Below are 26,489 nucleotides of genomic sequence, written 5' to 3'. Positions count from 1 at the left end.
CAGCTCCAGTGTTTCCAGTCACCCTTGCGGGTTGCTGGGAGATCGAGTCCTGAGAACGAGATACAAGACCTCCTTCATTCTATAAACAAGGTATGGAGCTGATTAGACCCTTAGAGAATTCTTGATTCAGATTATTGGCAAAAACTACCTTAACTTAAACTGCAGCTCACTTACTCCTTCCCACGTACTAGGCTTAGGTTAGGTACACCGGGGTAGGCGTATTTTAGAAGCACCAGTTGAGTACGTTTAGTCAATAATTTTATATATGTATATATTTTATCTATTTTAAACACGGTATGGCTTAGAAACCGTACCATGCTTTTACAGTATTATTTCATAATACTCCTTTTACTGTACGCACTTTACTTTATGACAAGTATTGCAATTGTGGCAACTCACTTCTCTTGCATGAGAAAGAAGACTGTTCAATAAATAACCACTTTTATTGAAAACGCCCGTCTCTCTATTTCTCTGCGCTTCTGGTGAAACTAAGCATGCACGATTGATTGAGTAAAATAGTTATCTATTGTTTCCGCGACTCTGGAGATATACTCCTTATTCTGGAGGGAGCAAAGTTGTCATGTTTATGCGGTTGTCAGAAACTAATCCCTTCTTGTCCATTCAGGAAAGGTAACACCTTCTTGTTTACTCGAGAAAGTTTCTAGTGACCTCTGAGCTAGCTGGCATTCATAATTAAGTCTAACATATTCAATAGAGACCTAGTCGACCTCAGTCCTACGTCTAAACTATTGTTTATGTTATTCCAATGCGCAGAGCCTATTGGGAATATAGGAACTACACTACACACTGAGTGCTCCCTACCACGTTAGGAAACACCCCCCCTATCTTTAGGTGGATTCCTTTTCTTTATACATATATGACCAGGGCGAACAAATCCATACGATATATCTCTCTCTCCCCTCCTTTGTTATTTTCTTTCTTTCTTCTTTTTTTTTTACTAAGATTACTATTCAGCGCAGGGTGTACCGAGGTTGCCTACTCATACCCACATTGTTCTCCCTGTATCTGAATGAAGTAGTTAATGACCTGAGGGACTCTGCAAATGACTCCCCAGTGCTGAATGGTAGAAAAACACAAATTCTGCTGTTCCCAGATGATTCCCTACTTATGTATAGGACCTCTATGGGGCTCCATGGGCCTCCAGAATTTATTAGACACATTCTTGGCCTTCTGTGTAGCAAGGGGCCCAGAGATAAACGTGGACAAAACCAAGTTTATGGTTTTTGGCAAGAGAAAGGGAAGAACAAGAGCAGTTGGAAAAGCTGGGAAACCTAAGGAGAAGGTGAACACTTTCGATTATCTCGGGGTTAGACTGACCGACATGCTAGGCTAGGATCCACAACTTGATAAGAGCTATCTGACCCTATGCTATAAATCTAAACCTTTAATTCGATTCCACAAACAGACTCTGACTTGGTCAATAACCCCCGCCTTGTAGGTCCATCGGATGAAAGCTCAAAATGCAGCACTATATGAAGCAGAGAGATGGGGCCATGCTGACACACAACTTGGAGGTGTGCGAAAACATATATGTTAGATCCTTTGTCTGTTCCAGTTAGTACTCTGTTAACCCCATTGTACCTTGATCTTGGGCTGAGGAGAATTGGGGATGTGGCCCCATTAAAACCATTGATGTATTGGCTGCGTTTGTGGACGACGTCGGAGTCAAACGATACTGTGAATCAATGAGAGAAGTCCTGAATGAGTGGCACCAAACAGAATTCATGGCTACTCCATTTTGCAACCTGGTGTAGATTCCTGGGATTGATTAATCTATGGCTTTGCCCGGAGCTGATTAGTAAAATAGACATAGCTACTGTAAAAGCCAAGTATTGGGTTTACGTGGGGCCGAATGGTATGCTTCAAGTATGACTGCAGGGTGATTAACCACTGAGTTTTTAGGATTTGAGTCTTATTTCTTTCTCAATCTGCTTACACCACAATTGGCAAAAAGCCTCTATGTGAGATCCGTCTGGGTTGTCTACCCTTAAGGTCTTTTAACACCAGGGCAACCAAATCAGACTCAATTACCTGCTCAGCCTGCAGCCATGCCCCAGAGACTGTTGAACATATTTTGTTCTTGTATACCGAATACCGTTTTCTACGAAGAAAGTGGATTCAACCTGTTTGCTGTAACCTGGAAATTAGACATTATTGGGTTGCCCTGAGGATCTTAAAGACTGATACATCAAATCCTAACGTCTTTGCTGTAAACAGATTTTTATTGAATGTTTGGTTTAAGCGACAAAAGTTTGTGCCTTATATTGCTCAAGAGGCTGGTTATACTACTAGAGTTGGAAATATGCCCATGACAGCTCGAACGCGGTTATTAGAGATATCTTATTATGATTATTTGATCACTTCAGGCACAAAGCACTTTAATTATACGAGAGGATATTATTGACTGTTATCTTAAATTGTTTATTAAAGTTTTTATTATGCTGTTTTATATCAGGGAAATCGGGAAGATCATGTTTATTGATTTTTATTGATTGTGTACACTATGATGGTTTAGACTAAACTGAATAAAGTTTATGAATTGATAGAGCATAGTGTTTTTAGATGTAAATGAGTGACTATCTCCAAGTTAAATAATATTTGCAGCAAAAGTTGCTACTTGTGTAACCATATATCAATCAATCACAACATTTATAAAGCGCACTACTTACCTGTGAGGGTCTCAAGGCGCTAGGGGAGCTGCTACTGTTTGAAGAGCCAGGTCTTGAGGAGTTTTCTGAAGGTCAGTAGGTCTTGGGTCTGCCATGGGTGGATGGGGAGGGTGTTCCATGTCTTGACGGCGAGGTGGGGGAATGATCTGCCGCCGGCTGTCTCTTTTCGGATGCGGGGGGGAGTGGCGAGGGCCAGGTCGGCGGAGCGGAGCTGGGGGTGCAGAAGCTGAGTCAGCTGTTGAGGTACGCTAGTCCGGTGTTGTGGAGTGCCTTTTGTGCGTGGGTGAGGAGCTTGAAGGTTATCCTCTTGTTGAGGGGGAGCCAGTGCAGGTCTCTTAGGTGTGGTGTGATGTGGTTGCGGCGAGGGATGTCTAGGATCAGGCGTGCAGAGGCCTTCTGGATGCTCTGGAGCAGTTTCAGGAGTTTGGCCGAGGCTCCTGCGTAGAGGGTGTTTCCGTAGTCCAGCCTGCTGCTGACGAGGGCCTGGGTGACCGTTCTTCTCGTTTCAGTGGGGGTCCACTTGTAGATCCAGTGGAGCATGCTTAGAGTGTTGAAGCAGGAGGAAGAGACCGCGTTGACCTGCTTCGTCATGGAGAGGGTGGAGTCGAGGATAACCCCTAGATTGCGTGTGTGGTCTGTGGGTGTTTTTTTTTGTGCCCCTCACCCGTGTCTTCCCACCAGCTGTTCCTAGTGCGGTTGACCACCAGGAGTCATCCCAGGACGAGGGGGTGATTCTGAGGAAGAGGACCTCCAGCTTGTCCAAGTTCAGCTTCAGTCGGCTGTTCCTCATCCAGTCGGTGACGGCCTTCATTCCTTCGTGGAGGTTGGTTTTGGTGGTGTGGGGGTAAGCCGCAGATGATCTCGGTGGCTTCAGAGCGGAAGGGAGGGAGACGGACGCTCTGTGTTCTGCCGCGGAGGAAGGAGATGGTCCAGTCCAGATCCTTCTCTTGGATCCTGGCGTCGTGGAGGCATGTTCGTAGTGTGCGGTGGCAGACCGTATCGAAGGCGGCAGACATGTCCAGGAGGATGAGGGCCACGGTTTCTCCGTAGTCTAGCAGGGTCCTGATGTCATCGGTGGCGATGATGAGGGCAGTTTCGGTGCTGTGGTTGCTGCAGAACCTGGACCGGGACGGGTCCAGGATGCTGTTCTCCTCGAGGTAGCTGGTCAGTTGTTTGTTAACGGCCTTCTCGATGACCTTTGCCGGGAACGGGAGCAGGGAGATGGGTCGGAAGTTCTTGAGGTCCTTGGGGTCTGGCCTTGGGTTTCTTGAGTAGGGCTTCCAGCTCTCTGGGAAGGTTGCTGTCTCGAAGGAGATGTTGAGGGCTTTCCGGAGATGGGGTGTGATGATGCTGCTGGCTTTGTTGAAGATGTGGTGTGGGCATGGGTCTATTAGGGATCCAGAGTGGACGATGTTCATGACCTTGAGGGTGTTGTCGTCATTGATGTTGGTCCAGGAGAGCAGGCGGTTGGTGCGGAGAGTGGTCCTGGGGGCGGAGGTCTCAGTGGTTGCTGGGGCGGCCGTGGTGTTGAAGCTGTCGTGGATGTCTGTGATTTTGCGGTGGAAGAAGGTGGCAAGCGAGTCGCACAGGTCTTGCGAAGGTGGGATGTCGTTGGTGTTGGGGTTGGAGAGTTCTTTCACGATGTTGAAGAGCTCTTTGCTGTTGTGTGCGTTGTTGTCCAGGCGGTCTTTGAAGGAGGCCCTTTTAGCGGATCTGATGAGGTGGTGGTGTCTGCGGGTGGCGTCCTTGTGGGCTGCGTGGCTTTCCGGTGTCCTTTCACGAAGCAAGTTCTTCTCTAGCTTTCAGCAGGTTTGCTTGGAGGCCTTCGGTGAACCAACTGGCTTTCTTGCTGATATGGCTGTTGGAGGGTTTCTTGAACGCTGCAAGGGTGTTGGCGCTGTCGTCGATCCACTGTCTGAGGCTAGGGGCAGCGGCGTCGGGGTCGGTTGGGTCTGCGGGTGGGCTTCGGGCAAGGGTGGAGGATAGCTGGTCTTCGGTGACTTTGCTCCAGCAGCGGCGAGGTGTGGAGGTGCATGATAGGTTTCTGGAAGTTGAAGTGGATGCAATGGTGGTCGGTCCAGTGGAGTTCGGTGGTGTGGTTGAAGGAGATGTGGGGGCTTGCGGAGAAGATGGGGTCAAGCGTGTGGCCGGCGGCGTGGGTGGGTGTTGTGACGAGTTGTCTGAGTCCAAGGTTGGAGAGGTTGTTGATCAGGGTGGATGAGTTGGAGTCGTCGTTCTCAAGGTGGAAGTTCAGGTCCCCGAGGAGGATATAGTCCGTGGAAGCGAGGGCGTGTGTGCTGGCGAAGTCAGCGATGGAGTCGCTGAACTGTGGTCGGGGCCTGGGGGGTCTGTAGACGAGGGTTCCTCTGAGGGTGATGTTAGGGTCGGTGTGGATCTGGAAGTGCAGGGTTTGGTGGTGCTGAAGGAGTCGTCAGAGTTGGTCGAGACTTTGAGAGTGTTCCCGTGGACGATGGTGATTCCTACTCCTTTGGTGCGGTCCTTGCGGGTGATCTTGTAGCTTTCCGGGATGGCAATGGCGATGTCGGGGGCTGAGGAGGGGTTCAGCCAGGTCTCCGTCAGGAAGGCAACGTCTGGGGTGTTGGAGTCGAGTGGGTCCCAAAGTTCAACGGCATGTTTGCTGGTGGAGTGGGTGTTGAGAAGGATGCATCTGAGGTGGTTGGGTTCTTTGGTAGGTGGGTTGGCGGGCCGGATGCTGGTGAAGCTGCAGTTCCTGCAGGAGAAGGGGCCTTGGGTTCGCTTCGGGGAGGCCAGGAAGCAGGTGTGTGATTGTCCGGTGTTGAGTGCGTGAAGGGTGATGGCATCGTAGCAGTGTCGGGTGTCGTGGTGTTCACGGGGGCCGGGGGTTCTGGTGCTGGGCGCGGTCCAGGCACGGACAGGCTTGCCTTAGGCGCGCCTTCGGCACGCCAGCGGCCGGCATATATGGGGAGGTGGGAGGGAGGAGCAGCTGGGAGGGGACGCAGGTGCGGCGTGGTGGGAAGACACGGGTGAGGGGCACAAAAAAAAATCACAGGGGGAAAAATTGTTTGTCAGGGATCAACACAGGGCACAAGTAAGGAAGGGCACAAATGAGAAAATCACAGGGGGAGAAAAACGAGTTAAGGCAAGGATCAACACAGGGCACAAGTAGAGAAGTGCAAAAAAAAGAAAAAAGGGCACAAAGCAACAAAGACAGTACAGGCAGTATCAACCAAGAGCAGTGAGCGAGCCTCAAACTCGCGACCAGCAGCAGTGGCGGGCTGGGGGAGGTGCACACACCAAGGGGAGGTGTAGCGGAGGTGAGGGGAGCGACCTGCCTTCGAGCTTATATATCTGTAAGAGACATTAGTTAGTGATAGATTCCTTACCTTAGAATATCCCCAGGCATCAGACTGGATCCAGAAAGTTTTAGTCAGCAGTACCCGTGCATGTCGGAAGGTGGCGTTGTGCGTCTCCGCATCCTTCGCTGGCATCGTAGTTGCCGAGATGACGTCACGGAGACTACTTAGGCGCCATACATGCGCGCTGTCGTCAGTTCTGTAACACAACTTTCCGTGCCAGGAACGCAGAGCCATGCAAGAAACTGACCACTGGTGCCATGAAACTAGGGTCCTGAATGGGATGACCTTAACCCTAGAAATTAGTTGGCAGAACGGGGAGGATGGGTGGGGCGGTAAGGAATGTATCACTAACTAATGTCTCTTACAGATATATCGTTACACAAGGAGTAACTTGTACATCTGAAAGAGACACGTTAGTGATAGATTCCTTACCTTAGAATAGACACCCCAGCAATACCAACCCCAGTGGTGGGTCTGCAAACAAGATAACAGCAGAAAGTCAAAGAGAACATGAACGGCCAAAGAAGCCGTCTCTCCGGACTTGACTGTCAAGGCAATAATGCTTGGTAAACGTGTGCAGCAAGGCCCACGTAGCTGCCTGACAAATGTCCTGCAAGGGAACGCCGCGTCCCAAGGCAGTAGTGGCTGCTGTCGCCCTGGTAGAATGTGCACGCAGCCCCACAGGAGGCACCTTCTTAGCCAACGAGTAACATGCTTTGATGCACAGAACGACCCACCGTGAGATGGTTCGTTTGTGCACAGCCCGACATTTTTTAGCACCCACGTAGCCAACAAAAAGTTGGTCATCCACCCGGAACTGTTGTGTGCGCTTCAGATAGAACAAGAGCGGACGTTTTGGGGCCAGACGGTGGAGCCTCTCTTCCTCCTTTGAAGGATGTGGAGGCTGAAAGAAGGTGGGCAAAGTGATGGTCTGCCCAATGTGGAAGGGTGTGACAACCTTTGGCAAGAAAGAAGGACGAGCCCTTAAAACCACCTTGTCCGGATGAACAGAAAGAAAAGGAGGTTTAGAAGAAAGAACCAGGAAAGCTGTCTTTAGAGTGAGAAGACGTAAGGGATAGTTATGAAGGGCCTCAAAGAGAGCGCACATCAGATGGGTCATGACAAGATTTAAGTCCCATTGAGGCATTATGAAAGGCACAGGAGGAAACGTGTGCGTAATGCCTTTGAGAAAACGATTAACAACCGGGGACTTAAAAAGAGAAGGCTGATCTGGAAGTCGTTGAAAGGCGGAGATGGCCGAAAGATAACCTTTGATAGTGCCCAGAGCAGAGCCCTGCTGGGCCAAACAGAAGGACCTCAGAAAGATGGACAGAAAGGGGATCCACAGTCTTTGCTGTGCACCATGCCTCAAATGTGTTCCACCTACAGGCGTATACCGTCTTGGTGGAGGGACGCCTGGCTGCCAGAATGACATCACAGACTTCGGGAGGAAGGTCGGAAGCTGTCAACTGTCACCGCTCAATCTCCACGCATGGAGGTGGAGATTGAGCGGGGACGGGGGAGGACCGTCCCCTGCTGCTGTGACAGAAGATCCTCCCGAAGAGGCAGTGGGATCAGGGAATCGATCGCCATGTTGAGTAGCTCGGGATACCGGTATCTTCGTGCCCAATCCGGAGCCACAAGGATGACTTGGGCCTGGTCGTGCCAAATCTTCTTCAGCACTCTGGGTAGAAGCGGTTTAGGCGGAAAGGCGTAATACAGACCGCAGCTCCACTCACGACGAAAAGCGTCACCGAGCGAGTGCCGCATTGGAAATTCCAATGCGCAAAACTGATGGCATTGCGCGTTCTCTTTGGTGGCGAATAGATCTAACCAAGGCTCTCCCCACTGCAGAAAGAGACCTTGCGTCACGTCCGAGTTCAGACACCATTCCTGATCCATCATGCACCGGCAGCTGAGTTTGTCCGCCCTGGCGTTCAGAGAACCTGTTGGGTGTTGAACCACCAAGGAAATGCCTTGATGTTCCAGCCACGTCCAGAGGTGCAGAGCCTCCTGACATAGGGTCCACGACCCCACCCGCCCTGTATGTTGCAGTACCACATGGCGGTGGTGTTGTCGGCGAACACCTGCACTACACTGCCCTGGACAGAGGGAAGGAATTCTTTCAGTGCTAGTCGGATTGTCCGAAGCTCCAAAAGGTTGATATGGAGCGGGGACTCTGCCGGAGACCAGAGTCCTCTGATCTCCACCTCTCCCAAGTGGCCGCCCCATCCCAGGGGGGATGCATCAGTCACCACTGTGTGCTTCAGTTGGGGAAGGGAGAGGGATTTGCCATTGACCCAATCGCGATTCGTGAGCTTCTACTGCAATTGTCGTACAGTGTCCTCCAAGATCTAGACGTGATCAGACAGGTTGCCCTGATGTTGTGCCCACTGGAACTTCAGGTCCCACTGCAGAGCCCGCATTTGCCATCTGGCATGTTGCACCAGCAGGATGCAGGAGGCCATCAGACCCAGGAGCCGGAGGGTCATCCTGACTGCAACCCGGGATAGAGGCTGAAAGATCAGAATCATAGCCTGAATATCCCAGACCCGCTGCTCAGGAGGATAAACCCAAAACTGTGTCGACTCCAGAACCGCTCCGATGAAGAGGAGCTTTTGAGAGGGACTCAGGTGCTACTTCGGCGAATGCAGTAGGTCGGCCTTAGTTTGGAGGTGGGAGATGACTGCCTGGGGTGAGCCCGCCTTCAACAACCAGTCGTCGAGATAGGGGAAGACTGGAACCCCTGATCTGCGCAGATGAGCTGCGACCACCGCCATCACGTTTGTGAACACCCGAGGGGCACTGGTAAGGCCGAAGGGAAGCACGGCAAACTGAAAATGCTCTTGGCCTACCGTGAACCGCAGGTAACGCCGCATAATGCAAATCCAACGCTACCATCCAGTCTCCAGGGCAGGCAAGACCTGAGCCAGAGTCAACATCTTGAACTTCTCCTTCCGGAGGAAGCTGTTGAAGTTCCTGAGGTCCAAGATGGGGCGCAAGCCCCCTTTCTCCTTCTTGGGGACCAGAAAGTAGTGGGAATAACAACTACGTCCTACTTCTGGCCCAGGAAAGCCCTCGATGGCCCCCTTGGCCAAGAGGGCCATGACTTCCTGCAGGAGAAGCGCAAAATGGTCCCCTGACATGCGGTGGAACTGAGGTGGCATGGCTGGAGGGGCAGTCTCGAAGGGGAGGAAGTAGCCCCTTTGGACGATTTGCAGCACCCACCTGTCCGAGGTAATGGAACGCCAGTGGGGGAGGTGATGGCGAATCCTGCCACCCACCGTCATGGGGTGTGCCCCAAAGCTCGGACTAGGAAGGCTTTAAGGCAGATGCCGCAGGAATGGAGGTGAACTGACCCGCACGTTGGTCCCCTGCCCCGCCGGGCAACACATCCGCGGCCGCACTGAAGTTGGTTCTGCGCAGGCTTCTGAACGAACGTGCCGGGGCGCCCCATCTGTGGCCGCGAAAGAAACGAAAAGCAGCCGTGGCCGGGCACGTGGTGGATAGACCCAAGGACTTGGTCGTTGCCCGGGAGTCCTTAAAATGCTCCAGTGCACTATCTGCCTTATCGCAAACAGGCGAGGACCATCAAAGGGCATGTCCATAGGAGAACTTTGAACATCCCCTGAAAATCAAGTGGACCGCAACCAGGTATGGCGACGGCGGGCCACTGTCCTGGAAATCGCCCTACCCAGTGAGTCCGCAGTGTCTAGTCCACATCGGATGGCGAACTTTGCTGCATCTTTTCCCTCAGCAACAGCTCGGGAAAGCACCTTCCGACCCTCCTCCGGACACTGAGGCAGCATTTGCGCAACCGTGTCCCACACGGCGTGGGAGTAGCGGCCCAAGAGGTATGCTTTGTTCACCGCCCATAGCCCTAAGCTGGCAGATGAAAACAGTTTCTTGCCGAACTGTTCCAGCTTCTTGGATTCCTTATCTGGCGGAGCGGTAGGGAAAGCGCTTTGGGAAGTGGAGGCCTGGATGACCAGGTTCTCTGAGATAGGGTGGGTTGTCAAAAAAGCAGGGTCACCCGGGGCCGGCCGATGACGCTGGGCTATTTTTTTATCCACGGGAACCCCAGTGGCTGGTCTAGACCAGGTGCCCATCAGTACGTCAGTTAACGCCTCATTGAAGGGTAGCAGGGGCTCCATAGAGCTTGCTGCCAGCTGAAGTACTTCAGTGAGGAGATTAGTTTTGAGGGTCACGGGCCTCAGTTGCCCTACAGAGCTCCACAGTGTATGTGGCGCCCTCCTCCATAGCCACAGCAGGAGGAGAAAGAAAACCAGGGTCAGAGGAGAGGGGAAGGCCACCTGCATCCTCCAACTCGTCCGTCCATTCCTGTTTCGACCCGCACTACCAAGCGAGGGGGTCCTCAGACCCCTCCCAGTCGTCCCCTTCCTCCACTGCCCATGGAACCAGCTGCGGCGGTGGGGGAGGGACAGGGGAATATAAAGGGGCAAACGGCGCCATGAACGGCACCTGTCCGGCGCCATGAACGGCACCTGTCCGGCGCTGTGTCCCAATTAGGGTCCCAAACAGGGGCAAAATTATCCGGGAACCCAGGCAAAGGCTGTGGTGGAACGAACGGAACCCATTGCGGTGCCGAGAACGGAGCCGTGAGTGGCGCCCGGGCCGGAGCCGCCGGCTAAGACCATGTGGCGCCGGGGCCGGAGCCGCCGGCGGAGGACTTTGAGGCACCGGCAGCGGAGCTGGCGGCAAAGGAGGGCCCTCAGCTGGCACCACGGGGCCCGAAGGCACGCTGGTGGGAGCCCAAGGCCTGAAAAGGCGGTCCATGGCAGCAAGGAAATCTTGCACCTGGGCAGGAGTCGCCGACGAACCCGGATGAGGTGGGTAGGCCGCGGAACTCACAGGCTCCAAAGGAGCCACGAGGTGGTACCCCCGGCGCCCTTGTCCGCGTCCTGAGACCGACGGGGGGCGTCGGAAAGCGTAAACGCTTCTTCGACTTCTTTTTATGACGTCTCTTACCCGATTCAGAGTGTGAAGACTTCATCCCCGAGGAGCGATGATAATGGCTCCGCCGACGGTCCCTTGATCGACCCCTGGACCTCAAACGGCACGGAGGCGACTGCCGGTCCTCCAGTAGCTTACGGGACCGCTCCCGTAAGGCCTTCGGAGGCATGGCCAGACAGTCTGAACATGACCGAGAGTCAGGGTTGTGCTCCAGACAGTAGAGACAGATGCCATGGGGGTCGGCCACCGACATCGTACGGCGACAGGTCCCGCAGGATTCAAACCCAGGCATCCCTACGTGGCACCAGGAGTCAAAGACTCAAAAATAGAAGACAAAAAGTCTCAAAAGTTTAGTCAAAAAGTGACTGGGGTACGTGCTCTAACCAGATCTGTGCTTGCTGGCACGGAAAAAGAAAGAACCAATGTCAGCGCGCATGGGTGGCGCCTAAGTCGTCTCTGTGACGTCATCTCAGCGTCTACGACACAAGCGACGGACGCGGAGCCACACAACGCCACCTTCTGATGTGAAGGGGTATTGCTGACGAAAACTTTCCGGATCCAGTCTGGGGAGAGTCTAAGGTAAGGAATCTATTACTAACGTGTCTCTTTCAGATTGTTCAATTACTCAGGTACAGTGGGAAGAGTTATTTTTCAGAAGATCTTCTGAAGTTAGCTCGGGCCCTCGAACAGAGTTCATTGTTTTGAGGAGTGTTTTGGAGAGGTGTTGGTTAATTATTCTGCATATAATGTGCTTCAGCTGACACCAAGATCCCTGTAATAAGGGAGCAGAATGAGTCAAACTTACAGAACGAAGCACAAACTAGGTTAATGCGCAGTGATGAAGAGAGAAATACACCTGCGGCATAATATGGGGCTTGGCTTTGGCTTTTTCGTTAACATGTGGAAGTGCTTCTAAATTCAATGTTGGGTGGGAAGATATGTGTGTGTATGTATAGACAAGAGGATAAATGTGAAAGCGAGTCATTTTGGAGTAGTGAGTGGGTGAAAGCAAAAAATGATAAATAAATGGGTGAATGGGTAAATGAGTATTCATGAGTGGATGTATTGCCTAATAGGTGGATTATTAAACACCTTTGACAACACCTCCCCCTGCTACCGACTAAAGTGTTTATGAAGAAGTGCTCAAGCTCAGGTCTCTAGAGTTTATTCACTTTAAGTGGTAAACAATATTGTGTTCTGTTAACTTAGTGGCTGCTCTCCTTCATTTTGCTTGGTAGCTCCATTTTGTGTTTTTACGAGGACTTTCTAAGCTAGAAATTGCGTTTTCACTGAAAGCTGGTCATACTGATAACATTTGCGTGTCACAGTAAGCAGCCCTGCCCTGCCGAAAGGCCTACGAGCATAGATGCTTAAACTGTTAGCCCACCAATGGCTGAAACCTCCATTGCTTATCGGTGAAAGTGACTTGGGTAGGGGTTTATCAGGATTGTAGAGTGCAGAATGAAGGCGTCCTAGATTGTATAAAAGGCAGACCACAAGCTGTTCTAGCTTGTTCCCTCTCAGGCACTTGTAGTGTCTGTATGACGGAGCCATCTCATGAGATATAATACATTTGTGTTTATTTCCACTCCAGTGTCGATCCTCATTTACTGAACTCATAGACAAGAAGGGTGTCCCTGTACCAGTGAGACTGATAAGAACCTAATTTCTACAACTTGAGATTAAACCCAGGCGGTGGACTCTGCTCCGTTCTTGGAGTTTGCAGAGTTTTCTGCACATCGCGGAGTTCAGAAAAATGGCAGACCAGAGTTTTTTCTCTCTGTTCAACTCTCCAACATCAAGTTGGCAAGCGCAAGCAAGGAAAATCCACCTCCTGGTGAGATTTTTCCTCGCTAGCACTCCCCAACATCAAGTTGGTGAGCCCAAGTGAGAAAAATCCACCTCTGGCAATATTTCCCAATGCCAGCAGTTGGATTTCTGAATGGGGGCGGTTGCAGGTGGTCACGACCGCTTGCGTTGAGCAACCTTCCATTCGCATTGAGAAAATTGCAGCTCAAGTAGAAAGTCTACTCGAGAGGCAGAAAAGAAGCAGCGCCCTCTTGCGCTGCACATTGTACAATTCGCGTTGATTTTCCAGCGCAGGACAGACACTTGGTGCTGAAAATCAACGCGAACTGGAGTGACCAAGCACACTATGCTGTTTGCGGAACTCCGCGTAGCGCAGTGGAGCTTTTTGGTCACTTCGCTAATGTGGAGCTCCACGATCTCCTCCCATGCTTATGTGAGATTAAACGGATGCGCTCTCAACATTTTTCATAAATAAAATGGTTTTTTTGTTGTTGTTATGATGAACTGCAGGAGACAAGTTTTACTGGGGAGAAATCACACAAGAGCGCTTTATTGAAGCAACTTGAAGTTCTAGAGCATTATGGTGCACGTTTTGTAAGTGGAATGTATCTTCCTCTACTGCTTTGTTTGTACCATGGACACTTCACTTTCGTTTGACAACTTTGTTGTCTCCAATTTTTCCCAATCTTCCACAACCCTCCTTTTACAGGACTGGGGTGTTTCAAACAGGATGACCTAGACTTTCAGCCACTGGCCAATCTGTTAACCTCCATGTTCCTACACTATTAGACCACCTCTCCCTATTTTTCTTTTGACAGTTTTATAGAGAGCGAACAAGACCCTTGCGGGTATCAGAGCGCTTTACATTACGTAAGGTTCTTTATACATAAATTAGAAGCAAGTTAAACATGTATACATAACATCATATAACAGTGAAGCAATAAAGAAAAACAAAGAAGCAATCCAGTTGAGTCCGGTGAAGGGTAGATATATTGAATAGTAACTCTAAATGGGTCTTTGTCATACTAAGGATTAGTAGCGCGGGTACGTATGGTCTCAAAATTTCTTTAGATTATGCTCAGGAGAATTTTGCCATTAGTAACGATTTTACTTCCTTTTTGAAAGATGCAGTAGAATAATTAAGTCTGGTTTCTGGGGTTAAGGCATTCCAAATCCTGGGCGCCATCCCTAAGAAGGATTGTTTGTAAGTGTTCTTCTTGTTGAATATTTGCGGTTTCAGAAGTAGGCTTTCTTTTTTTTTTGTCCTCATTTGCCTTGCCCTCCTTTCAGAATCGCCAACCACCTTGCGTGTCTCCTGCCAGAAGACTTCGGATCTTTGCCTTCTCCCGTTTCAAGACACGAATTAGGATTACTGGCGGAAGGAGCATCCTAAAAATATGAAGGGAGGAGGATAGAATGCAAGCACGCTATGACTCCAACTCCATCTCAGTGTTTTTCAACCTGCTGGACCAACAGTATTTCGAAGGGGGCCCTTGTCGTAGGTCCATGGAGTCAAACTAGGCATAATCATTGGACCCGGGAAAAAAAAAACCCGGGCCATCATCTCCACTGAACCAACAAGTCCCAAAAGGCCAAATTTCTTTTATTGCCAGGTCTGGCGAGATCCACTTTAGATGTTTCGTATAACGATGTTAACCAACCCGAGTGTAAAGGAGCCGTATTCTCCATCCAAACTTTACAAATTTGCCTCCTGGCCAGGAGAATCGCATAGAACAAAAAAGACCTAGCCTGGCCAGTTATGCCTGCCTCAAAGCCAAAGATGATTAGAGGCAGCGAGATGTTTAAGATAGAGTTTAGAGACCTTATTACTTCATCCCAGAACCTGGCGATGTAGGGACAGTCCATGAACATATGGACATCGGATGCTTCGCTGTAGTTACATTTATTACATTTCTTTCCTGGGAGGAATTTCGACAATCTCAGCGGCGAAAGATAGGCCTGATGCAGCGTGAACAGATGATTTCGCCTGAGCCAGGCTGGTTTCACGATTTTATAAAGGAGGGTAAAAGATTTTAACTATATCTCCTCACAAGGGAACCTCATCTCTTCCTTCCACAATTCATCAGGGAGAGCCAGGTCCCCATCAACCTCCTCCAACATACTCCAATACCATAGGGCTACCTCCTTGCCCCCCCCCTCGACCGCTCTACCAGCTGCTGTTCCAAGCTGGATATCTTTCCCAAAGGAACCCCCTTCCTGGTCAACACCTTGGCCCAACTTTCTAACTGTAGATATTTAAATCTAGAAAAGCCCGGGCCTACCAACTCCCGTAAATCCTCCCAGGCCCTCAACCCCCCCTTCAGCCACAAGCTCCCCCCATCTTACCACCCCGGCATCTCTCACCGGAATAGACAATCTATCTTGCAAGCATAATGGTAACCCAGGGGAGTCCCATACCGGTGCATAGTTAGAATAATAGTTCAGCCCTATTCTCTTCCTAATCTGAGACCAGGCTGTCCCCAGAGATGCTAATATTTTTAGTTTGATCTTTAAAAAAAAATTCTGGTCCCCAAATTTTAAATAAGAACCCGTCCATTGGCAGGTCCACTCCGATCAGCATGGCTTTAAGCATCGTCCCAGAAGATGTACCCACTGGTGTTTTTAAGAGCATTCTTGTGTGGGACAGCTGAAAAGCCCATGCATAGTACTGCAGGTCCGGCAAGGCAAGCCCCCCTTTCTCCCTCCTCCTCCTCAACTTCTTCCACGCTAGCCGGGTGGACCTATAATTCCATACAAAGGAGTTGATTTCTCGCTGACTTTTATCCAGTAATTTGGCATCAAAGGCCAATGGAATGGTATTAAAAATTAAAGTAAATTTAGGCAGGATAGACATCTTGATTAGGTTAACCCTGCCCAAGATTGTTAATGGGAGGTGAGTCCATGATTTCATTAGCTTCTTACACTCATTGTGTATCCGCTCCAAATTGACTTGGGCAATGTCCCCTATTTCTTGTACCACTCATATACCGAGGTACCTCATAGATGTTTTCACCCCAAGATGTAAGTTGGGGATATTCCACGCCATGATCTCAGTTTTGCTGGTGTTGATCTCGTACCCCGATATATGCCCGAACTCCTCCGCCCGCTTGATTACCATGGGAAATGCTTTAACTGGTTCTGACGTAAAAACTAAAATGTCGTCCTCATACAGTGCGACCCGCCTCTCCCACTCTCCAAATTTAAACGGTGGGATATTTTCATCCCCCCGCAAAGTCTGAGCAAATGGCTCGATGTACAAATCGAAGAGAAGGGGAGAAAGCGGGCATCCCTGCCTCGTTCCCCTCGAGATTTTAAAAGGTTCTGTCAGGACTCCATTTATCATAAGCCTTGCCGATGGAGCGCTATACATCAGAGAGATGACACGACAAAAACCCTCGCCAAAGCCAAACTTTTTCAACACCGCCTCCAGATAAAGCCAATTGACCCTGTCAAAGGCCTTTGTTGCGTCTAAGGTGAGAGTGGCCAAAGGGAGCGAAAAGGTCGAGGCGATGTCAATTGACCCTACCAAGTCATATGTTAGGTCAGAAAGCTGCCTCTCTTTGATAAACCCTTTCTGATCTTGTTGTACAATTTCTCCAATTATGGCCCCCAATCTCGCAGACATGATGGACGCAAAGATCTTGTAGTCACTATTTAAAAGCGAGATTGGTCTATAAGATCCGCAGTCCGTTAAATCCTTCCCTGACTTGGGGATTAAGACAATAGTCGCCTCCCCCCAAGATTTTGGAGGGGCTTCCCCCTTCCTTAATATTCCATTGAAGAGGGTCGTCAATATAGGAACTACTGCGGTACCCAGGACTCGGTATAACTCTCCTGGCAGGCCATCCGGGCCGTCCGCCTTCCCTTGCTTTAAAAGCCCAATGGCCCTGCTGACTTCTGACTTCGATACGGTCATCTGATACAATCAAGATTGTGAACTACGCGGACGACACGCAACTGGTCGTCTCGCTCTCACACCTTGACCACCTCCCAGACAATCTCCTGCACTGCCTCCAGGAAATCCACCTCTGGATGTGCGAGTCCTCACTCAAACTCAACGGGTCCAAAACTGAAGTCATGCTGATGGGCAAGAAATGGTCAGCAATACCATCATCTGTTTGGCCCGTTGCTCTGGATGAGGTGCCCGCCCCGAAGAAGGAAATCAAGAGTCTGGGGGTCTGGCTTGAACCAGACCTGTCTATGAAAACCCAGGCAACCAAAACAGCGGGAACCTGCTTCGGACTCATGCGATCAGTCCGCAAGATCCTCCCGCTGCTTCCTCTCCCATCTAGGAAACTCTTGGTTCAAGGACTGATCCTTGCACGATTGGACTACTGCAATGCCGTCTATTTAGGAGCCCCCGAAAATACTCTGGCCAAGCTACAACGTACCCAAAATGCGGCTGCCCGACTGCTGATGAGTCTTCCCTCTAGAGCCTCTGCCAGACCAGCGCTTAAGGCTCTCCACTGGCTGCCAGTGCGAGAGAGGATCGAGTTTAAGGCAATGTGCATCGCCCACAAACTCCTCAAGGGTCAAGGCCCTTCTATTCTTAGAGACATGGTCACCCCGTACAAAGCCTCGAGACCCCTGCGCTCGGACACTGAGCATCTGGCGAATGTCCCTAAATTCAGGAGGGTACGCACTGGAGGGCGGCGTTTCTCAGTAAAAGCATCTTCTCGCTGGAACTCGCTCCCCCGCTGTCTGCGGCTGGAACCCTGTTACTTACGCTTCTGCAAACAGCTTAAAACCCTTCTCTTTCCAAAATAAGCCCACTTCCTCCTCTGGCCAACTCAAGTTCTCACAGCGCGGGGATGCCTCCGGGTCACCAGGCGCTCTACAAGTCGTTAAATAAATAAATAAATAAATAAATAAATCTCCAAACAGTTCCTCTGTACTATTGAAAGAGTAGGCAATGAGATGTTACCCAGCCATGTGTCTCTTTTGGCCACGTCATTCGGAGTGTCCTCCCTATAAATCTCCTCAAAGACTTCAAAGAATGCCTGCCCTATCTCCTGCTTAGAGGTCCTTGCCAAGGGCTCTCCCTCCATCCTTATCTCTCTAATGTAGTTCTTAGCTTGTTCCGCCTTGACTTTCCTGTAGGAAGGTGGATATCTGACTGTGGTTACCCCCAACTTTTTGCCTAGTGTTTAGCTGGTTTGACCTAGTTGGCCTGGGGCCCTGCTATTCAGGACCCCAGACTAATTGCTCTCTCTGTAAAATGGACTCCATGTACCTTAGGTACATATCTAATTGGATGCTGGTTCACCTGATCAGCCCCTGTACAGTGTACCTTAGGTACCCAGGGCATAGGTGTACCCATGGCCTACCAGGGGCTGCAGCATGTATTATGCCACCCCTGACTGGCCATCCAAACTGACACAACTGGCTGCTAAGACAGCTGGGGCAAGGTGGTGTAATCACCCTTTGCTTTAGATATAGTATACCTATATCTAACCCCAAAATGGACACATATACTCCTATAAGTCACTCCTATGGCAGGCCTTATCAATCCTGAAGGCAGAGTGCTTGGAATTATGTGAGATGGTGCTCTAGCATGAGCTGAGCCTGTCTACAGCTTTCGGAACCAAGTCCTTTAGCTGTTTCCATGATAACGCTATACCATATACTCTTAAGTGCATTATAATCCTCGTGGTTATTGCTAACTTTGGTATAGCATTATCAAAACATGTCGTGTAAGGTGTCATGCGCTTTGGAATACTACCCCCTCGCCAGTTCTGGCGATGGGGGTAGCATTCCACCCTCCTAGAGGGATAAGACATGTATGTAACTGTAACCCCGGTTAAAGTTAAGCAGAGCATCAGCATCACAAAATGGATGCTGCCACCACAGACACAAGTCTGACCTCCTGCTGCTGGGAGTCCTTCCAGCGAGGGAGGCCTGGAAAAAGGGTTTCCTGCCTTGGGAGGTGCTAGCACCACCCCAGACAGGATTTTGTGTATTGAGGTAGGGAGGCCTGAAAGGAATGAGACATGCCTGGGGCACACAAGGTGTCCCTGTGCATACCCCGGTTCAAACCAGTTGCTGGGGCACAGCTCTGGCGCGAAACCGGACAAAGGATAGGGGGGTGTAACCACCCCCCTTCCTGGTCCCACCCATGGGAGGGACCTAGTCACTAGTGCAGCACCCTTTAGCAGGATAAAGGTATGAGCTGGTCCCATTCCAAGTTAGATTATCCTGAACAACTTTACAAGAAGAAACTCTGGACTTCAACGTTCTGGTCCACAGAAGACTGAAGAATCTCCCTTGTGGGCAAGGAGTGTCCACCCTGCAACTGCAGGCACCATCAAGCGTCCTAGCGGTTCACTTTGTCGTCCTTCCTGCCGGATCCAGACTTCAGAGCCCGACGAGACCCGGACTCCCAGACCTCTCCGACCTCTACCCACATCTGCAGCACAGCTGAGACCCGTGGGTGCGACAAGACACGTGGGAACGGCCATCTTGAAGAAACTGCACTTCGCTTCCAGCACGACTTCAGAGGCATCCTCGAGAAAGTGCTTTGGGGATTGAGAAGCCCCAGCCCCGAGCAGCTCCTGCACCAAAGACCAGCCCTCCAGCATCCACGAGATCTGCGTGGGGCCCTTTTGCTTGGTTGCTGCTCGACGTGTTGTCTGGTCACTTGCCGGCTGGCTAGTGACCTCCTAGACGACGATCCACGAAATTTACACTGCTGGTCTGGTTGCTCCAGACTGGACCTTGCTCCCTTCCAAAAGAGGAGCACCCCGGACCCTCCTGGTCCACTCCCGACGCCGTTACCACTCACCGCGTGGGTTGCCTTTGCCAAGGCCTGTTGACTCCCAATCCGGGTCCGACACCGCCGACAGCGAGAGCCTGCGTGGGACAGCTCGTGCCTCCATCCTGGTCGTCGAAGACACCTCCTGGTCCACGTGGCTGCAGAGACAAGCGTCCACTCTTCACCTGATCGCGACAACAGCATCTGGTTCCCTCCTGGTTCCACACCGGTCACTGGCTAGTGACTTTGAAAACTGTCCCCTCTGCTTTCAGGTCCTCTTCTTCCTCGATCCACCCATGGATCGCACCGGACATCTTCCTCCTAGTCGCCAGCAGCATCTTTCTTCAAGGCTCCATAGACTTCGACGCGGAAACTCGACACACTTTGACACCTATGCACCCGCAGCCCGTGGGTGAGGTAACAAGAGCATTTCGGTGCTCAAGGGTAGATTGACTCTCCTAGTGTCCAGGTATCCTGTCGTTTTAGTCGTAACTAGTAGGAACTGTCTTTTACTTACCTTTTCGTAATTTGTTCTGCCCATTGACTTTGTTCCGCATCTCGCGTGTGAGTTCACACTCTGCACACGCGTCCCGTGGGCCTCCTGCTACTTACCTAAGGTTAGGGTAGGGTAGTCCCAGCGAACCTACAGCCTCTGGGCATCTTCATTTCCTAAATCGTTCTACTTATACCATTTACTTAGTATATGGTTTGCCGTGCCCCTAGGGCACCATTGTAATTTGTGCGACTTATTGTGTTTTTCTTAAAGAGATTGTTATGTGCTTAGCCCTCTGATCTCATAAAGAGTTCAGAGGTGTTTGTTATTAATAAATAGACTGTTTATTTTCATAACAACCTGTGTGGTGTCCTTTCATCTGGTATTCAAGGGGTTATATGAGGTAAAACAGCTGGCTTCACATGCCAAAAGAGTTTAGCCTAAGACTGCTTTGTCCATGCTACCATTAGGATAGCTGGTCTATAAGGTTGACTTACAACCAATCACCATAAGGGTTGTTTGGACTGATACAAGGTGATCACTAGAACTAGTGAGCATCATATATCAGGCCAACTTCTCACATTTCCACGCCAAGATCCTTCCAGCCGCTTCTCCGAACTCGAAGTGCGAGATCTTACAAACCTCCCACCTTTTCGCAACCCTTTCCTGGAGGATATTTTCCAATTGTCTTTTCATTGTTCCTAATTGTTTTTGTTCCTCCAGAGACCCAATAGAGTCCCCCAGCTTTATCTCAAATTGCCTCATCTCCAACTCGAGCTTATTTATCATTTCCCGGTATGCTTCCCGTCTGTAAGAGGCTCTGTTTGTAATACAACTTCTGAGAAAAGCTTTTAAAGTTTCCCAGACTATTGCTACTGCTGCAGAGTCTAAGTTAATCTCCAAGAAAGATGTAGTTTCGGATACCAGGAAGTCCACTTCCTCTGCTTCCAGCAGTAAGGTACGGTCAAACGACCAGGAAGGATGTTTCGACTGAGACTCTAGTTTGAGAACAAACATTAAAGCTGAATGGTCCGACAGATGGGATGGGAGATATTCTATGGTGGTTAGTAAGTCCTTAAGGCTATAAGTAAACAAAGCATAATCAATCCTTGATTTATGCTTGTATTTCAAGTTACGGAAGGAGACCCCTAGTTTATTGCCAGCCCTTTCCCGCCACAGATCTGCCAACCCAAGTTGCAGCATTGCTGCAATGAGCGACTGCCTCGATTTGGAGGGTACACTGGCTCTGGAGCTTGGTGTTTTATCCAATTTGGGGTTGAGCACTATATTGAAGTCTCCCACCCACACTACAGGATCTTGCGAAGAAATCAAGTGATTGCTGATAATGTCAAGGAATGTTACATCATCCGAGTTGGGGCCATAGTAACCGACCATTGTGCAGATCCAGCCATCCACTGAGATTCTCAGCAGTAGCCATCTCCCACTTTGGTCCTCCTTAGAATCCAAAATCTGGACTTTCGCACATTTTTTAAAAATAAAAATGATCCCTCTAATCTTTGAATTATGGTCCGTACTATAAAAACGAATCTATCCATCTGTGTTTTTTCAATAAGCCATTAGCCTCAGCCTTCAAAAGATGTGTCTCCTGCAACACAATGATCTGCGCGGGGGAGTCCCTTAGATATTGCAAAATTCGATCTCTTCTGCTCCCCACCCGCAAACCATGGACGTTCCAGGACAAGAACTGGACTGACATCAACGTATGAATTTCCACCCCCCCCCCCCCCCCCCCCCCTCTGTACTCCCTCTTGCCTAACCTTCTGGCCTGAAAATGAGTGACTACCCAACTAAAATATTGACCATTTTTACGGAGAACAACTGTATGAGGATTTTTTATCATTTTCCCCCTCTCCCCAGCCCACCCCCCACCCCTGGAAAACCCACCCATACTTACTCCGACTAGATGTGAAGCCGGATTTGCGTCCTCCGACTGCTCCCCCTCTCCGTACCGCCCAGAACTTGCTGGGCCCAGCGGCTTGCAAGAGAATTAGCAATCGGGAGACTACCTGATCCCACCCCAGTGTAAAAAACGAAACTAGCGCCCTCGTACCCCAGTTCTTTATTCTGATATTATTGTTGTTGTTTTTTTCTTTTTAATTATCTCTCTGTTTTTCTTTTTTTTTTTGCTGCCAAGTACTCCCCACACTCCCCCTTGATGTGCACAAACCCCCCCTTTTTTTTAAAATCTAACGTTTTTCTTTTTTTTAAGGTATTAAACCCTTAGAGAAAACAATTATTTATACCGGGGAGGGCATTTTTAAGGATTCTCCCACTCTCACTTACGCTCCCTAGTGATTTTTTTGCGTTTTATTCTACATATGCGGACCTGGTGGAGGCTAGAATAAAGACCAGATCCTCTACCTACCCTCCTCCCTGAGAGTGAATATTGATGGATTCCAAAAGCGCTTCTGCCTCCACAGGTGATCGGATGTTATGCATCTTAGTATTGTACATCACGCGTAGGAACGCAGGGAACCGCATCTGCACTGTTGCTCCAAGAGTCCTGAACTTGTCCATTCGCTGGCCTAGCTCCCACTGTCTGTCCAGTGTAGTCTTTGACAGATCTGACCGTATCTCGAACGAGAAGTCCGGGCCCTTCAGTGATTTTGCCTTTAAGGCCAGGTTTAACATTTTTTCCTTCAGGGAATAGGTAAGAAAGTTTACCAATATTTTCCTAGCGTTGGTTATCTCAGGGTTTAGACGGAAGGGGTCACGGTGTATCCGTTGAATGTCCTTCTCAAGCTCCTCCTCTGACTCATCAAGGTCAAGGGAGTCCTTTAGTATCCTAATGACGAATGCCTTTACATCTCCCCCCTCTTTCCTTCGGGGATCTTCAAGAGTCGAACATTATTTCTCCGTGAATGATTTTCTAATGATTCGACCCTCTCCCGCATGGTGTCTCCCTCTCGCCATTAGGTTCTGAATTTTAGATTCAGCGATCCCCAGACTAGATTTCAGTAGACCCACTGCCCCTTCCAACTCCTCCGTTCTCTCATATAGGCCATCCACCTTCCTCTCCAAGATCTCACAAGAGGACCTTTTGTCATTCTGGTTAGCCTTGGAAACAACAACATCGTTTCTGATCTCCTCCCTCATTGAGGCTATGGACGCAGCAAGAGCCTCCAGTGTATTCCCAACACTGTTTCCAATGATGCCCCCCACCTCCTCAACCTCCTCACCCCCTTCTGCTGCATTGCCTGCTGCATTACCCGCCCCCACCAACACTATTGGTGCCTTCTCTTGGGAACCTAAGTCCCCCTCTGCTTCTGGAATAGGAAATACGTCCGCCATCCCGGGCTGTGCGGGTTCAAGCGTGAGTGTAGCTATAGCTGATGATGCAACTGATGGTGATGATGCTGATGTTAAAGCACGAGAGTCTGTGGCTGGCAACAGGTCCAAGACCTGGGGTAACACCTTGAAAAAGGAGCGCAGGGAGGGGGTCACCCTTGTCGTACTGCTCTGACCCCTGGTCTTTACACCCTTGCCCACCTCCTTACTATATTTGCTGTTTTTACTATTTTTACTGTTACTATTACTTTTCTGGTTAGCCCAGGGCCCCCCCTCGTTTGTACCCCCTCAGCCGACCCAGTGGCACTAGCACTCTCTGCTACTTTGCCCGGACTTTTCCCTTCACTGATGGTGCCTTCTGGGACTTGTTGTTTTTTACCAGCTTTCTGATTCTTTCTTTGCTTCCGCTGGCCTTGAACTCTGGGGGTCTGCTTGGGAGTTAGTTTCTTATTAGTTATTTCAAAGCTGGTATCAACAGGACAAAAGTCAGCATCCCCTGCCGCCCCCTCATCCCTACTCACAGAGTCCGGATCCAGCGCTGAGCTTCCTGGAATGCTGGAGGGTTCCGTTGTCTCAATGGCTAAGGCTCATACTAATGCGCTGGAGTCAGGCACATTTCGAAAGCTAGCAGTAGCCCCTCTATTGCCGCCCAATCTGTGCGTCAGGAGCCCCCGCGCCGCGGCTCTACGGCTACGCCTAAGCTCCACGACTGCCCGACCCCAGTGGCACAGAGAGACGGGAAGCGGGAGGCGAATCCCGACCAACAAGCACATCCGCGGATGCAGCAGCACAGCACGGCAGGTAATCAGGGTCCGATCCGATGATTAGAGCGGCGTCTGTCCGGTGTGACGTGGCATGGGTCCGGCACAGGAACACTGGAGACCGAGGCCTTGTCACTCCAGAGGGGGGTCAGACCTTCATTAGCACACCCATAAACAACGCTTAGAAAAACGCCGTCTGAGCCAAGCAACGCAGCGATACACCGGAGGAGCTGCCAGGACGCGCGCACCACTCTAGCCAGTGGCCGCCATGTTTCCCATCCAGAAGAAGGCTTTCAGCACTTCTTGAAGTTCTTATCCCGCCAGAAATTGTCAGTTTCTGTGCCAGATAGCTGGGCGCCTTGTGATGCAGGGCTTTGTGCGTCATACACGCTATTTTCAAATGAATTCTGGCTTCCAGTGGTAGACAATTCAGGGATTTTAAGTCTGGGGAGATGTGGGCCCTTTTAGACCCAGTGATGAGTCTCGCAGCAGCATTTATTGAAGCTCTTAAAGGTGCAGTTGTGACTTTCGGAAGGCCACACAGAGAGACACTTCCATACTCTACTCTGGGGATAACTAGAGCTTGAACAGCCTGCTTGAAGTCATTGGCTGGAAGGAAGGGTTTCAGCTTCCTCAGTGTGTTTATCTGGAAGTTTGCTCCCTTTGTTGCGTTGCTAATATGTTTTTGCATATTGAGGTTACTGTCAAGAGTTATTCCCAGAGATTTTGTGGACTCCACAATAGTTGGTTGAATGTTGAGTGCCGTAAGATGTTTGATCCATTCTTGCTTAATGGGGACTTTGGCAGGTGGAGCTATTAGCAGGAATTCGGTTTTTAGGGCATTCAACTTGAGATGGTTTTCTGCCAGCCAAGTCTGGGTATTCCCCATCGTTGAGTTGAACAGTTTGATGTCTTCTGTGGTGTGGAACTTCAGGTATAGTTGTGTGTCGTCAGCGTACATGTGATATTGTATGTTAGACGCGAGTAGCATTTCGGTGAGAGGTTCCATCAAGAGATTAAACAGTGTCGGGGAAAGTGAGGACCCTTGAGGGACCCCCAACGTTACTGGGACGGGGTTTGTACAAGGTGTTTGTTGACCTTGAATTTTTGTGTCCGGTTTTGGAGAAATGAGGTAAACCAGTTTAGCACTGACCCAGATAGACCCATTCTGTGTTTTAGAAGATCTATCAAGTTCTCATGTTTGACGGTATCAATGGCAGAAGAGAGGTCTAGTAGGAGGAGTAGGAAAGTTCCGTTTTGAGCAAGGATTTGTAGCGCATCGTCAATTATGGCTGATTCGGTACTATGACCTGCTCAGAAGCCTGATGTTTGTTAAGAAGGTCAAAGTGATCAATATGCCTTGTCAGTTGGTGGTGTACACATTTTTCTAGTAATTTGGCCAAGGTAGGAATCATGGAAATAGGGCGATAGTTGTTTAGGTCCGTAGGGTCTGCCGTGGGTTTCTTTAGAATGGGTGATACCTGACCAACTTTGAGGGTGTCCGGGATGCAGCCTTGTTGAAGAGAACTGTTAATGATCTTGGTCCAGAGAGGCAGAGGCGTAAAGTTTTTAACAGCATTTGCTGGGAGAGGATCAGTGAAATGATTAGCCGGCTTCAGGGCACTAAGAGTCTTATATATATCTTCTTCAGTGTAAGTAGCAAAGGATGACCAAGCTGCGTCCTTTTTTAGGTCAAACTTTGATGGGATTTGGTGTTGCGCCACTGGAAGTGCAGGGGTGGTTAGCGGATGTCCACACTTAGATCCACTTTACTGTTAAATAATGGATTTTGTATTTATATCTGAGTGTATATAATTTAATGTATTTATTTATTTACTAAGCTTTACTCTAAGAAGAGTATGCTGTCGACTTGAAATGTGCAAATAAATAAATTTGGAGTGTGAATACCGAGCATACATATTTCACTGAAGCATTTATCAAAGCAGTAGTACATATTAATTTAAGATTAGTGTTAAGTTGCTCACATAATCTTACCAGTGTATCTGAGGCCATGGTGATTGTGATGGCGTTGGTGTTGATAATGACGTGGAAGATGGACTTGCAAGCATTGCAGTGTAGATATTAGAGGCAACCACAAGTATGCAGAGAAGTATTGGGCCAATGATGGCACCTTCAAGGCCAAGGTAATAAGCTCCACCAGCAACTGCTAAGCCTGTTAAGTAAGGATGACCACCCCTGAAATGTTAAAAAGATTGACAATTGTTTCAAATAGGAGCCCACAAATTTACAAGAAACATTGCTATTACCTTTTCAAAGAGAACACTAGAATGCAATACAGCAAAATATCAATGTCTAAAATCTCTTTTGACAATTCTTCAATAACGATTTACTCATAATGCATTT

The 26,489-nt window shown here is 49.6% G+C and overlaps 1 protein-coding gene across 3 annotated transcripts in view; it reads right to left on the bottom strand.

Annotated features, from left to right (window-relative positions):
- Positions 1-26,489, bottom strand: part of TMEM245 (transmembrane protein 245) — an 894,766-nt gene that overhangs the window by 28,879 nt on the left and 839,398 nt on the right. For all 3 annotated transcript variants that reach the window (XM_078687734.1, XM_078687733.1, XM_078687735.1), the window contains one exon: positions 26,121-26,321. In XM_078687734.1, the coding sequence (XP_078543860.1) occupies positions 26,121-26,321 (201 nt within the window). The remainder of the gene's footprint in view (positions 1-26,120; positions 26,322-26,489) is intronic.

The sequence above is a fragment of the Lissotriton helveticus genome, chromosome 4_1 (genome assembly GCF_964261635.1).
Source record: "Lissotriton helveticus chromosome 4_1, aLisHel1.1, whole genome shotgun sequence".
NCBI classification, from domain to species: Eukaryota; Metazoa; Chordata; class Amphibia; order Caudata; family Salamandridae; genus Lissotriton; species Lissotriton helveticus.
This window is presented reverse-complemented; position numbering and strand designations above follow the sequence as displayed.